This window comes from Haliotis rufescens, unplaced genomic scaffold (genome assembly GCF_023055435.1).
Source record: "Haliotis rufescens isolate VD_foot unplaced genomic scaffold, xgHalRufe1.0.p SCAF_3, whole genome shotgun sequence".
NCBI classification, from domain to species: Eukaryota; Metazoa; Mollusca; class Gastropoda; order Lepetellida; family Haliotidae; genus Haliotis; species Haliotis rufescens.
In genome coordinates this window covers 53,590,263-53,605,961 of record NW_025964001.1, presented here as the reverse complement: position 1 = coordinate 53,605,961, position 15,699 = coordinate 53,590,263, and the positions used below count along the sequence as shown (strand labels likewise).

The following is a 15,699-nucleotide window of genomic DNA, read 5'->3' as shown; positions in this document are numbered from 1 at the left end:
CATTTGTGTTTATTATCTCACTTGTGTTTAATATCTCACTTATGTCTCATTTACTGCCGGTCCTGCCTTACCGTCTCTTTAAAACAATTATCTAAAGGGACTTCACATTTACCGATTTGTATTGAGGTCTGCTACAAAATGGCGTCGGCATTTGAGAGAAGTGTTTGCGTGTGTGTTTGATACCGCACTATATGGACTATAGCTCTGTTAATAATTGAGTCTGGTCTAGACAATCCTGTGACTGACATCATGAGCATCAATCCCCGCAATTGGGATACGATGACATGAAGTCAACCAAATCCTCAAGACTGACCACCTGGTGCGTTTAGTCGCTTCTTACGACAACCTAAGAGTGCTGGGAACCTATATTCTTACCCGGATATGTATCGTGTGAAAACATTAGTTGGCAAACATTAAGGAGTTTATGTTTGCGAAGTAATGTTGCCCGTGTGAAGCCGTCTTAGAGTAAGTGAGGAACATACATTCAGAATACTCATGTGTATTTTTGTTGTTGTTGTATTTTGTTTGTTTTTTGTTAAACGCCGCACTCAGCAATATTCCAGATATATGACGGCGGTCTGTAAATAATCGAGTCTGGACCAGACAATCCAGTGATTGACATCATGAGCATCGATCCACGCAATTGAGATCGATGACATGCATCAACCAAGTCAGCGAGCCTGACCACCCGATCCCGTATGTCGCCTTTTACGACAAGCATAGTCGCCTTTTACGGCAAGCATGGGTTGCTGAAGATCTATTCTACCCCGGATCTTCATGGGTCGAGTTGGCGGTGCACATGCTTTGTAAATCCTGCAATCGACGGAAATCTGCATGACAGTTCACAAACCGGATTTCGATTTCGTTGCGCGATTTTGATTGGACTATGCAGAGACTCGTTAGTTCAGCCAAACTGTAACTCCATAATACCAGCCAAGTTCGGCAAGGGTGGAAACTGGACTTTTGTAGTCAGTTAACTCTCTTGCCTCGTGAAGATGGAGCCAACCAGACACCGTGGTGAATATCTATGACATGTGTCCTTGTGTGTTTTGCTCCATTATTGAAGCAGCGTTGATATTGGACCAAAACCACAAGGACACAAGGACTGTATGACAAGAGGGATGACTTCAACTTTCCAACTGTCAACTTTCCCTTCATGTGGAACAATATTTCAGCAGCTCTATCCTTTGGTGTTTACATTTCCCACCTTTTGAGATACAATCGAGCATGATCTTTCAATCAAGATTTCAACGAGCGTCATACGACTCTTGCTATGAAGTTGTACGATCAAGGTTACAACATTCAAGGCCTCAGTAAAGCTTTCAAAAAGCTTTACGAGTGTTAGACATGAGAAATACATTTCCAAATTTGACGCATCAGCGACAAAGATGATGTCCGATGCAAATCCCTATTTTGACTTCTACCATAAATACCCGTGTTTATCAGGTGAACAACTGACTTCCCTTTGCATGTGTTTGTGAAGGGTGCCACCGGTGGGGCAGGATACACTCACCTTTTCGCGAACACCTGATAATGATTCATAAACACATGTTCATGATAAAGTCGAAATCGTGCAATCGACTGTTTTATGCAGAGATTTCTATTGGATATGGAAAGGGTTCTATCGCTTTATTTATTGTTATTTGGTTCACTAAGGTAACACAAACTGTTTAAAGCAGCGCAGCCTTCGTGTGGATGGAATATTTCTGAGTTAAACAACAAGCAAACAAATTAAAGCAGAGTTAAACACAACTCACTCACTTACCCTGAATACATGATGCATGCGTGTTGGTGCACTCTTGGTTGATGCAGTGCAGTGTTGTGTTAAGTGTCATGATTCGCTCCACACCAAGGCTTAAAGTAAAATAAAAAAATTCAATTAATTGTTGATATCGATAATGCAAGTTATTTAGCCTATCATATTATATGGCCGCTTCAAGTGGTTACTGATTTCCAACTGAGACATAATAGCAGATAAGAGTCGAGAAGATAACAGATATATACAGAACTGGGTGTGTCCTCTGACTCGCCAATGGGGATTATGGATTCAAATAGCCCTCCAGCAAACTACTAGTGTCGTACGAGGGGACTCATGGATCGAGGAATCAGGTTCAGTGTTTGGGTTGATTTCGTGTCATCATTCCACGGTGTGGGCAGGGCGCAACTAATCAATAATACTGTTTTTATGTGTTTTTCATGTTTATTCGTAGCTATGTGATTTTATTTTTTAATGTTTCAACGCGAGCCGTCCTATCATAATAATGAAAATAATTGTGAAAGTGACGTTTTTTACGTCACAAAGTAAGTACAGTAAACTACGATTATAACGAACTCAACTGGACTACTAATTTTAGTTCGTTATAACCGTAGTTCGTTATTAGAATATATACAGCATAACTACAACAAATAGTCGGGACAAAAAAGTAAGTTCGTTATATCCGTCAGTTCGTTATAAACGTAGCTCACTGTATATATTGTGAAACACTTACTTTCAAGGACTCTCTGCTCGCCTGAGGGAAATACTAGCAAGTATGTTTATGTGAAATTTTCACATAACTATACTTACTAGTATTTCTTCATATTATTTCCTAAAGGTTTCGTTACTTCATTACTGATACCTCAATGCAAGATTCCGATTTTCAAATTAGACAATAAATATCATGTTCGACCGTGTAGTGTTTGAATTAAAAAATTACTGCATAGATGGTAAATCGAGGTTTACTTATCTTTGATAAAATGTGCTTTTTAGGTGTACTCAACCGCTTTTCTGCTACTATGGTAGTTTCGCCACAATTGGGATCGATGACATGCATCAACCAAGTCAGCGAGCCTGACCACCCGATCCCCTTAGTCTCCTCTTTCGACAAGCACAGTCGCATTTTGCAGCAAGCATGGGTTGAAGACCTATTCTATCCCGGATCTTCACTGGTCTATTTCTGTTAGTGTATACTAGCCCGGGTATGACGTCAGCTGACATAGCGGAGTTATCTCAACAGCCATGTAGTTCCTTGTGCTCGGTGTGTCTGTTATCCTCGCTTTTGGTAAGTAACTTAAGATTTTAGAAGTATGAATAAGTACAAGTCATCCACATTGTATACCTTACACCCCAAAAAGTAAAACAATATGAACAATACATTTCGTAATCTTGTGATCGCTCGTCACACCAAAGGCTCAGGTTCGATTCCCCATATGGTAAAAAAAGGGTGAAGCTATCTGGTGTCTCCATTACTGGAACATTGAAAAAAAGAACTAACTCACTCAATCATTCCCTCACCAAACAGGAATTCCACAGAAAAAAGAAATCCTTTGTTTCAATAAATCCCATTTGCTGATTAATATTCTATAAGGTTTAAGTCAGTTGAATATTATTGCATTGGAACATCGGGATTTTCCTGTTCGAAGCATATAATTGTCACAGTAAAGTGTTTCAATTACGTGTTATGCCTAAAGGGCGACGTGTGTGGTATACGAAAGGTTTTCTTTATAATCACGATACTTGACCTCAACGTGACCTCTGTGTGGACGTTGATGACGTGTAGACTTTATCAAGGTCTTCATGCGACAGATAACAAACACTGCAAAACAGGAAAGTAACCTGTCCTTTGATAAACGAGTATTTTATTAAAGAACCTGTTATATTCACGAACGAATTTGAATTTGCAATTAAATAAGCGTCAAGTCTGTATAATTAAGTGAAACTCGGATCTCATCCACGAAAGTTTCAACAAACGCATTATTTTTCGAAAATCTTTGTAAGCAGTTGAAAAACAAGTTTTTTTTATTTACACACACACACACACACACACACACACACACACACACACACACACACACACACACACACACACACACACACACACACACACACACACACACACACACACACACACATTCACACACATGCACATCGCTTTATAAGTAAATGATTTTGAACGCGACGCTAAACCTCATTTGAACCTCGCACTAATCAATAAATGAGATCCCTTTTGATGAATACATATTTTATCTTAATTTCCCAGGGGTCGTCAGCAGCGAACGGTGCAGCGGCAGTGACGCCAGCACCTGCTCCCGAGAGAAGTGCGACACCAACTACCATGCGTCAATGACGAGTGTACCTGCCTGGTCTCTGCTTGCTTCACCGGCCAAGGTGAGGCGCTGTGCACACTACTGGACAGATACTCTTTTTTTACAATACGACGAAACCTCTTAACTCGAATCCATTGTCTCGATATATCGTTTGAGACAACGTTCCCCTATTTGACCCCTGTAGAAATCGTTATTGGCTCTTTGATTCTTTTTTTTCTCGGTACTACAGCATTGCTATTTGGCCGATATAATGCCGTTACAACGTTAAACTCACTCACTCACTCACCCTCGGTGCTACGCGTAACTCGATGTGTGTTCGACTTCGAGTTATTGAAGTCTCCATGATTCACTGGGTTACTTCTACTATGCATATTCCAGACGGAGTGGAGAATGTTGTTTGAAGTCCGTAAGTTATGTCACTGTGAGGGGGCATGCGTGGCCCAGTCGTCTAAGGCGCCGCGTTTCGCTGTGCAGAGTTGCGTCCCTTGGGCACGCCAGAAACCTATGATTTTGGATTCGAATCCCGGTTCGCCCTGATTATATTTCTAGGTTTGTCAGCACCATACCCGTGCTCGTGGGTTTCACCGAAGTGGTAAACGTTTTCTCCCACATTAAGCTGACACGCCGTGATATAACTGGAATACTGTTAAAAGCGGCGTTAAACCCAACTCACTCACTCTCTCTAAGGCGGTCATGTTGGATTTTTTGGGTGTCCCCATATCTTTAACTATTTGGAATGTCATCACCTCCGACTGTACTAAGTTTCATGTTTTCACCACAAAGTACACAATTTTTCACGAAACGGCTGCACTATCATCACTCGTAAACGCAACCTTATGATTTAGTTGGAAACTTTAAATAGAGATTTCCATTGATTAAGGAATTGTCCTCTGTCGCTTTTATTTACAATATTTTCGAAACGCCAAGGTTTATGAAAACAATCTTTTGTATCCCAGCAATGTTGTCACTAAGGTTTACAGTCCCGTGAAGATTCCGGTGTCTTCAGCAAACCATGCTTGCCGTAAAAAGGTGACTATGCTTGTCGTAAAAGGCGACTAACGGGATCGGGTGGTCAGGCTCGCTGACTTGATGCAGGTCATCGATCCCAAATGCGTGGATGGATGCTCATGTTGTTTATCACTGGATTGTCTGGTCCAGACTCGATTATTGACAGACCGCCGTCATACAGCTGGAAAAATGTTGAGTGCGGCGTTAAACAACAAACCAACCAACCAATCGAAGGTTTACACCATTGGGGCATGTGTCGAGTATGAAGCAGACAGATCATCGGTTGATCAATCAACTAATCCACCGGGCCTGTCCACCCAATTCATGTCGTCCCTTTGAGGGTCGCGACTGTCACTAGACTGTAGTGAAAAGCGACGACTAGCCAATCCAGATCCAAACATTGTATCTTGATCTGACGAGGATAGGCTAGAAACACGGAATAACCACAGGGTGTTCTCCATAGGTATAAGCAGGAAACGCATCAATTCAATAAGAGTAAACATATACAGCATCAAAACAAACCAGTAAATGGTAGTAGTAGGTTTATTTCGCATGTGTACATGTATGTATCCAACAATGTAGGAATAAATTCCATGGGTTTTCCTCCTTTCAGGATTTATTTACCTCTGAAATTAAAAAGGTAGATGAAAAGTGGCATTTTCATACTTGAATATTTAGTAAGAAATTGAATATAGAGTAAGAACTATAATATGGATGTGGATGGCGATCGCTTTGCGGAACGAACCCCTGGTGTCATCACTGATTTTCAGTGATCCATTTATATAATTTTCACTGCAATTTTGCCTTTTACGCCCAATGAAATCTGTTTAGGTAGATGATCGACACTGATTGCTAAACGTCGACGTTTTACATTTACATTATTTACCACATATCCAAACACATAGCATAGGACTGCTATAAACCGCCGTCGTATAGCTGGACTATTGCTGAGTGCGGCGTTAAACAACGAACAAACAAACAAACAGGACTGATATAGTGTTACTATATGTCGAATGATTTAAGTATTACCACTGAAATGAGATAAGACAAATATGCATGCCATACAAAGACGACTGTGTATGTTTTACAAACAAATGCACGACTAAAATCATATTCCTGATATTGTGTTTCACCAACATTCTGAACCAACACCATCAAAGCGTTGACGTCCCAAATCACATTCAGGCTAAATTTAGACATTTGCCCCTGACATAAAACCAAACAAGCATAAAAAGCAAACAAATTCATCAACTTTCTTTCGACAATAATTAAAAAGTCAATGAAACGTAAAACTGATTCAAGTGTAGCAACCAAAACTATGCCCGACAACCTCCGGCTGTAACTATGGTTACTTACACGCCAGGTCCACCAGGGCCGACAGGTGCCTGACGTCCACATAGGCAGCGGCCGTCGAAGCAGTGGCGTTCGATATGGGTGTCTCTACAGATGCAGCTGTCGCAGTCAGGACGGTCTCTGCAAGTTTCTGAAATATAAACCTCCTTCTTAACAACAAAGGACAAAACATTTGTCAGAGGTTTGAACTAGATTCCATCATTCATTTGATGCAGGCTTGTATTTAAAGGGCATGTCCTATTTGTAGTTTTGTGCCAGCGTTTTGCTGACGCTGTGTTAGTAGTGGGTTTGAATCACAGATTCGCCATGATTGGGTTTTTTGTATTGCCAATGGTTTCAACAAAATGGTAATCATCTTTGTTCTGTATCATATTTGTCGTTCCTTCTACAATTGTCTAAAAAGAATTATCAGCGGCGTGAAACCCAATTTGTTTATTGACTTATAGTCACCACCTTTTCTTGTAGGAGAACCTTTCCAGATGCCTAAATAAAACGTTCACATATGAAATTTGTTGCCTGCAGTTATTATGGTCGCTATTTTGTAAACTGACTTACCTGTGACGCAGCTATTGGCTGCAACCAGACAGGTACATATGTCATGAGAGCAGGCAAGCCTTCCGGTACTATCACATACCGTGTGAATACAGTCGTTGTCATCCCTGCAGGGCTCGCTGTCGATCACAGCTGAACGAAAGAAACGATATCTCATTAGTAGTTGGGGCACGTGATCCTGTTTGGAGGTCACAAGTCAAGGTTTTAAGCACCGTTTGTGGAAGAAAGCAATTGGATGGCTGAGCGTGTTTGGCAGCCTTTATTCCTAAGAGTTTCTTGGACCTGCCCAACACTGTAGCCCAAGTAGTACAGGTGGTGTTTTCCAAAGGCAAGTGCCTTTGTTCGAAACATGCCTCTGTTCACTCAGCAGTGATTGGGTTCCCCTTTCGGTGAGGTGGTTATGAGACTATTAGTCTTCTAGTGCCTCATAGGCAGATCAGGTTATATATTCCCCAGGGATATATTCCCCCATGAGTGCACACAGATTCATTTCCCGGAGTCATAATAGAACGCATTGATATCCAGCATGGAAAAAGGTGCAATGCAAATTAATTATATTATCTATGAATAATATGAACTATTATCATTATAAAAAATACATGTACATAACAAATCTCATCGGCTAACGTAGGCACTAACTAAACTATTAAAGCCGTTAGTATCTTCAACTCACCAATAATAGTGCTGACAATGACGAGAACCAGTGTTACTTTCATGTCTGGAGTTAGGCCAAAAGCTGTCAAATTAAAGTCTTCATTTGGTTGATCCTCTTATATACTTTCTATTTCAAATGATACCAACACCAATCCTGTCAGCCAGTCACGATGTTGTAATTCTGCGCACAGCAGGTGCACGCAGGACGTATATAGACAACACGATTTTATATATAAGAAATATATATAAAAAGAAAGTCACGCAATAATGACACGAATTGTTCTACATGTTTCAATTGTATCTGACCGCCTCCGTGGTCTAGTGGTAGAGGATCCGCCCGGAGAGCGGAAGGTCCAGGGTTCGATCCCCGGCCGCGTCATACCAAAAAACGTTAAAAGATGGTACTTTTTGTTACCCTGTCTGGCGCTCGGCATTAAGGGGCTAAAACAAGGATTGGTCGGCTCGGAGTCAGTATACTGTGTCTGAGTTGGGTATTCATGTTAAACTGCGGCATGGTATCTCAGTGAGCTAGCACTATAAATCGGCATCAGTCCGGACTAGTACAAGGAGCCACACACACACGTACATGCACGTCGCTATATAAGTGCAATGATCTTGGACGCGACGTTAAACCCAATTTCACCTCACCTTCAATTGTATCTTCAGGGAGAAGTGATTACAGTTATAACACCGCGGCTTTACAATGACAGTGGTAACATTCACAATAAATACAAATATAGTTCATATACCATGTGCTACTTATTTAAAGATGGGCACAACCTTTTAATGAAAACATTTTTTCATCTTTACACTGCTGGGCATCAGCAGTATTCATTTTACAGAAAGGGTATATCTTAAATTCTATTTCTTTTCCTGCTGCGCATTTGTCGAGCGCTTAAGGGGATGAACCTTGCATGGGATCCTTTATCTGTTTATGGACGCCCATTCTGTCTCTCAAGCACTCCGTTTGTCCAATATGTTGTACATGACATCCTTGGCGTATAATAACATAAATAATATATTTCAGTCCATGTTAGAGCGAACATGAAATTGTTGCTTCCTGTTTTTGAATTTTATTCAAGAATTTTCAACAATATATTAATATATTGTTTTTAGTTTCAACAAAATCAGTAAATGCTCTATCGTGTGACTGGATTTCTGACCTTCACTTGATAGTCTGGTTTGTTTACATGACGCTTTGCATGACAGGGGAATTGCTGTGCAGTGTCAGGCAACAAATACATACAATTTTTGCAAATTGTGGCGGATGCTACTGATTGGGCAGGACGTCCTTGTCCTTTTCGCGAACACCTGGTGTCATCCATGATTTCAGTGATCCATTTTTATCAAAATATTCCACTAGTTTGCTTTTTACACCCAGTGGTATCTGTTTCGTGGGATAATCGAGAATGATTATTCTCCAGCGTTGACGTTTATATTTCCTGGCTATTAATGCAGATGCTGTCGATGCTGACAGCAACCTGTTTTAAGTTTCTGTCTTTGCTGATATTATAAACTGGTGAATATATTTCCAGGTGAGCTCATATTATCAAAAACCCATCTTAGTAGAAACAACACTAAGAATTAAATTTGATCACCAAACAGTAGCTATCCCACTCGCATATATCATGATGGCATATTTGTCAGACATTTTCCACATTTAACCACTCCAAACCTGTTATATTTCTTTAAAACCCGGTGGTTTCGGGAAACACAAATCAATCACAATGTATGGTTCTTCTTCATAGTTTACCAAATGTGGCGGTAAGTATTAGATGAATGTTCTTTTCCTCCACTGTAATGTAAACAAATGTGTGACTAGACCACGGAAGACATAAAGATTGGCAAGATATAAATTATCAACAAATATTAGACTAAAGAAGTATGATTGTACGATTCCGACTATATCATGAGCATGTGTCTTTGAATCACCATAAAAAAGTGATGATATCCGCTGTTCGCGAAAAGTTGAGCGTATCCTTCACCACCGGTGGCACCCGTCACATATCCCATACAAAGGCAAGTCAATTGTTCATCTAAAAAACGGAAACATATGACACAAGTCCAGATATGGAATTGCCTTTTGCGTCACTATTTGTCACTGATGCATCAAGATTGGAAATGCTCTCTACTATAACACCTTTTCAAAGCTTTGCTTAGGCCTTGAATGTTGTAACCCCGATAAAACAACTTTTCAGCAAGTGCGATATGACACTCTTTAAAAAGCGTCATAGAAAGAACATGCTTGATCTCAAAATTTGTGAAATGTAGACATGGGCTGGAGTTGATGGAATATTGCTCGACAGAAAGGGAAAGTTGACTATTGGATCTCTCTTGTCATACAGTCTTGCGGATAGTTTTGGGTCACTTTAAATCTACATATGAAACAGATGAGACTGTTTCACTGGTACCTTTTATTTCTAGTACAGGTGGGAAAATCAGTGGAAGGGGTGAGGCTCTTTGACCATTATTGAACTGTATCAGATCTTCGATATTCCTGAAGCATATGTTAAACTTCTTGTTTAAATTCCTCTGTTTTAATGTTGCTAAGCCGAACAGGAATTCTGCAAAAGCTCATAGAGAAACAAATCAACAATGAGGGGAAGAGCACAATTGGTACCAATACCAATTATGCCCCAATATCTTATCCCCCATTTCACAAAGAAGTTATCTGTCATGAAATCCAGCATTCACATATTGTTGTTCCCAGTTAACTTCAGATGACATTTGCTTTCATTTTTGACAAAATGCCCTGAACTAAAACGTTTAGATGGTCAAGAATGAAGTGTTTCATCAATAAAGTTCTCTATATCGTGTGTTCTCATTTGTCATCTAACTTTCAAAGTGGCTTTAAATCATTTTCATATACGAAGGCTGGTCAAAAAGTTGTAAACCTGACAAAGTTTTAACTGTGGGCCATAAGAAAGTGAACTAGTCAATGTAGTACATTGTTTGAGTTGTTCATTGCAAGTGGATATTGTCTGTAGAGGCCATTTGTATAAAAGTGACAGCCAATTGAACGTGATATAGATCCAAATGGACACAGATATGGAAAAGAACGAGCACGAGCAGTGATCAAGGTTTTGATTTAGATAAAAGTACTCTCCAAAATATTCATGACCGCACATCACAAGCGTATGGTGATAAGAGCCCTCGCTATTACACTGTTAAACGTTGGGCAGCTATTATAGCTGTTTAAGGCTGGGAGAAGAAGCCTTGATGATGACCCTAGATCTGGACGTCCCTCAATTTCCATCAATGATGATTCAATCAAGGAGATAGACAAACTTATACTGTCAGATAGACGTATTACCTTTGCTGAACTTAAAGAAAGACACAGGTCTAAGCCATGGATCCATTGGACCTATTATTTATGAACATTTACAGATGAATATGATATCTGCTCGTTGGGTGCCAAAGTTTATAAATTCTAAAGAAACTGACATTGCCAGAAAATATTTAGAGCTAATTGAAAAGGAATTCGTCAAATTCCAAAAGATATTAGTAACGGGTGATGAAACATGGGTCTACAACTATGGTCCGGAGTCAAAACGTCAATCCACAGAATGGCACTATTGAACTTCTCCGGCACCAAAGAAAATTTACTTCCTCCAAGGCGGCCATGTTGGATTTGTCGGGAGGCCCCATATCTTTAGCTGTTTGGAATGTCATAACCTACGACTATAGGTTATGTTTTCATCATAAAGTACACAATTTTTCACGAAACGGCTGCACTATCATCTCTCGTTAACACATGCTTATGATTTAGTTGGAAACTTTAAATAGAGATTTCCATTGATTAAGGAATTGTCCTCTGTCGCTTTTATTTACTATATTTTCGAAACGCCAAGATTGTATCCCAGCAATGTTGTCACTAAGGTTTACAGTCCCGTGGAAATTCCGGGGTAGAATAGGTCTTCAGCAACCCATGCTCGTCGTAAAAGGCGACTAACGGGATCGTGTGGTCAGGCTCGCTGACTTGGTTAATGCAAGTCACCAATCCCAAATGTGTTGATCGATGCTCATGATGTTTATCACTGGATTGTCTGGTCCAGACTCGATTATTTACAGACCGCCGTCATACACCTGGTATAATGCTGAGTGCGGTGTTAAACAACAAACCAACCAACCAATCGAAGGTTTACACCATTGGGGCATGTGTCGAGTATGAAGCAGACAGATCATCGGTTGATCAATCAACTAATCCACCGGGCCTGTCCACCCAATTCATGTCGTCCCTTTGAGGGTCGCGACTGTCACTAGACCTGTAGTGAAAAGCGACGACTAGCCAATCCAGATCCAAACATTGTATCTTGATCTGACGAGGATAGGCTAGAAACACGGAATAACCACAGGATGTTCTCCATAGGTATAAGCAGGAAACGCATCAATTCAATAAGAGTAAACATATACAGCATCAAAACAAACCAGTAAATGGTAGTAGTAGGTTTATTTCACATGTGTACATGTGTGTATCCAACAAGGTAGGAATAATTTCCATGGGTTTTCCTCCTTTCATGATTTATTTACCTCTGAAAATAAAAAGGTAAGAGAAAAGTGGCATTTTCATACTTGAATATTTAGTAAGAAACTGAATTGGAGTAAGAACTATAACAGGGATGTGGATGGCGATGGCTTTGCGGAACGAACCCCTGGTGTCATCACTGATTTTCAGTGATCCATTCATATAATTTTCACTGTAATTTTGCCTTTTACGCCGGATGAAATCTGTTAAGGTAGATGATAGACACTGATTGCTAAACGTCGACGTTTTACATTTACATTATTTACCATATATCCAAACACATAGCATAGGACTGCTATAAACCGCCGTCGTATAGCTGGACTATTGCTGAGTGCGGCGTTAAACAACGAACAAACAAACAAACAGGACTGATATAGTGTTACTATATGTCGAATGATTTAAGTATTACCACTGAAATGAGATGAGACAAATATGCATGCCATACAAAGACGACTGTGTATGTTTTACAAACAAATGCACAACTAAAATCATATTCCTAATATTGTGTTTCACCAACATTCTGAACCAACACCATCAAAGCGTTGACGTCCCAAATCACATTCCAGCTAAATTTAGACATTTGCCCCTGACATAAAACCAAACAAGCATAAAAAGCAAACAAATTCATCAACTTTCTTTCGACAGTAATTAAAAAGTCAATGAAACGTAAAACTGATTCAAGTGTAGCAACCAAAACTATGCCCGAAAACTTCCAACTGTAACTATTGTTACTTACACGCCAGGTCCGCCAGGTCCACCAGGGCCGACAGGTGCACCACGTCCACATTGGCAGTGGTTGTCGAAGCAGTGGTGTTCGTCATGGGTGTCTCTACAGGTGCAGCTGTCGCAGTCAGCGCGGCCAGTGCAATTTGCTGAAATATAAACCTCCTTCTTAACAAGAAAGGACAAAAAAAAGGACATTTGTCAGAGGTTTGAACTAGATTCCATCATTCATTTGATGCAGGCTTGTATTTAAAGGGCATGTCCTATTTGTAGTTTTGTGCCAGCGTTTTGCTGACGCTGTGTTAGTAGTGGGTTTGAATCACAGATTCGCCATGATTGTTTTTTTTTGTATTGCCAATGGTTTCAACAAAATGGTAATCATCTTTGTTCTGTATCATATTTGTCGTTCCTTCTACATTTGTCAAAAAAATTATATCAGCGGCGTGAAACCCAATTCGTTTATTGACTTATAGTCACCACCTTTTCTTGTAGGAGAACCTTTTCAGATGCCCAAATAAAACGTTCACATATGAAATTTGTTGCCTGCAGTTATTATGGTCGCTATTTTGTAAACTGACCTACCTGTCATGCAGCCATCGCTTGCAACCAGACAGCTACATGCGCCATGAGAGCAGGCAAGCCTTCCGGTACTATCACATGTCGTGTGAGTACAGTCGTTGTCATCCCTGCAGGACTCGCTGGCGATCACAGCTGAACGAAAGAAACAATATCTCATTAGAAGTTGGGGCACGTGATCCTGTTTGGAGGTCACAGGTCAAGGCTTTAAGCACAGTTTGTGGAAGAAAGCAATTGGATGGCTGAGCGTGTTTGGCAGCCTTTATTCCTAAGAGTTTCTTGGACCTGCCCAACACTGTAGCCCAAGTAGTACAGGTGGTGTTTTCCAAAGGCAAGTGCCTTTGTTCGAAACATGCCTCTGTTCACTCAGCAGTGATTGGGTTCCCCTTTCGGTGAGGTGGTTATGTGACTATTAGTCTTCTAGTGCCTCATAGGCAGATCAGGTAATATATTTCCCAGGGAGCTGAAATGAGTGCACACGGATTCATTTCCCGGAGTTATAATAGAACGCATCGATATCCAGCATGGATAAAGGTGCAATGCAAATTAATAATATTATCTATGAATAATATGAACTATTATCATTATAAAAAATACATGTACATAACAAATCTCATCGGCTAACGTAGACACTAACTAAACTATTAAAGCCGTTAGTATCTTCAACTCACCAATAATGGTGCTGACAATGACGAGAACCAGTGTTACTTTCATGTCTGGAGTTAAGCGAAAAGCTTTCAAAGTAAAGTCTTCATTTGGTTGATCCTCTTATATACTTTCTGTTTCAAATGATACCAACACCAATCCTGTCAGCGAGTCACGATGTTGTAATTCTGCGCACAGCAGGTGCACGCAGGGCGTATGTTCCCGTGCGCGGTTATGTCATAAAATGTAGATAACACGTTCATTTGTGGGAATCTGATGACCCACGATAGCTATCTAGTCATGTTTATGATCCTTCAAATATATAGACAACACGATTTTATATATAAGAAATACATAAAAAAAGAAAGTCACGGAATAATGACACGAATTGTTCTACATGTTTCAATTGTATCTTCAGGGAGAAGTGATTACAGTTATAACACCGCGGTTTTACAATGACAGTGGTAACATTCACAATAAATACAAATATAGTTCATATACCATGTGCTACTTATTTAAAGATGGGCACAACCTTTTAATGAAAACAATCTTTTATCTTTACACTGCTGGGCATCAGCAGTATTCATTTTACAGAAAGGGTATATCTTAAATTCTATTTCTTTTCCTGCTGCGCATTTGTCGAGCGCTTAAGGGGATGAAGCTTGCATGGGGTCCTTTATCTGTTTATTGACGCCCATTCTGTCTCTCAAGCACTCCGTTTGTCCAATATGTTGTACATGACATCCTTGGCGTATAATAACATAAATAATATATTACAGTCCATGTTAGAGCGTACATGAAATTGTTGCTTCCTGTTTTTGAATTTTATTCAAGAATTTTCAACAATATATTAACATATTGTTTTTAGTTTCAATAAAATCAGTAAATACTCTATCGTGTGACTGGATTTCTGACCTTCACTTGATAGTCTGGTTTGTTTACATGACGCTTTGCATGACAGGGGAATTGCTGTGCAGTGTCAGGCAACAAATACATACTTTTTTTGCAAATTGTGGCGGATGCTACTGATTGGGCAGGACGTGCTTGTCCTTTTCGCGAACACCTGGTGTCATCCATGATTTCAGTGATCCATTTTTATCAAAATATTCCACTAGTTTGCTTTCTACACTCAGTGGTATCTGTTTAGTGGGATAATCGAGAGTGATTATTCTCCAGCGTTGACGTTTTTATTTCCTGACTATTAATGCAGAATATAATTCAAAAGTGAATGTCGATGCTGACAGCAACCTGTTTTAAGTTTCTGTCTTTGCTGATATTATAAACTGGTGAATATCTTTCCAGGTGAGCTCATATTATCAAAAACCCATCTTAGTAGAAACAACACTAAGAATTAAATTTGATCACCAAACAGTAGCTATCCTACTCGCATATATCATGATGGTATATTTGTCAGACATTTTCCACATTTAACATCGTCCAAACCTGTTGTATTTCTTCACAACCCCGTGGTTTCGGGAAACACAAATCAATCACAATGTATGGTTCTTCTTCATAGTTTACAAAAAGCGGCGGTAAGTATTAGATGAATGTTCTTTTCCTCCACTGAAATGTAAACA

At 39.9% G+C, this 15,699-nt stretch overlaps 2 protein-coding genes across 5 annotated transcripts in view; one reads left to right on the top strand and one right to left on the bottom strand.

The window, feature by feature from the left end:
- LOC124141930 (serine protease inhibitor Cvsi-2-like) overlaps nucleotides 1-15,699 on the top strand; it is a 46,350-nt gene that overhangs the window by 2,734 nt on the left and 27,917 nt on the right. The window lies entirely within an intron of this gene.
- On the bottom strand, nucleotides 5,624-14,301 carry LOC124141933 (serine protease inhibitor Cvsi-2-like). Of its 3 annotated transcripts, none has more exons than XM_048403073.1 (4): nucleotides 14,149-14,257; nucleotides 7,003-7,131; nucleotides 6,451-6,577; nucleotides 5,624-5,720 (listed from the first exon to the last, which is right to left on the bottom strand). In XM_048403073.1, the coding sequence occupies exons 1-4, from the start codon at nucleotides 14,189-14,191 to the stop codon at nucleotides 5,711-5,713; spliced, it is 309 nt and encodes a 102-aa protein (XP_048259030.1). In that variant the 5' UTR covers nucleotides 14,192-14,257; the 3' UTR covers nucleotides 5,624-5,710. The 3 variants fall into 3 exon arrangements, with proteins under 3 accessions (XP_048259030.1, XP_046366084.2, XP_048259029.1); XM_046510128.2 differs by lacking the exon at nucleotides 14,149-14,257 and adding an exon at nucleotides 7,673-7,829; XM_048403072.1 differs by lacking the exons at nucleotides 5,624-5,720; nucleotides 6,451-6,577; nucleotides 7,003-7,131 and adding exons at nucleotides 12,089-12,185; nucleotides 12,915-13,050; nucleotides 13,484-13,612 and having other exon boundaries at nucleotides 14,149-14,301.

What these genes read in the sequence shown, in the direction of transcription:
- LOC124141933 (XM_048403072.1), bottom strand. Translation starts at nt 14,191, where the DNA reads ATGAAAGTAACACTGGTTCTCGTCATTGTCAGCACCATTATTG. An exon ending in CATTGTCAGCACCATTATTG is followed by an intron (nt 13,613 to 14,148) that starts GTGAGTTGAAGA and finishes TCTTTCGTTCAG; the next exon opens with CTGTGATCGCCAGCGAGTCC. An exon ending in AAGCGATGGCTGCATGACAG is followed by an intron (nt 13,051 to 13,483) that starts GTAGGTCAGTTT and finishes TTTATATTTCAG; the next exon opens with CAAATTGCACTGGCCGCGCT.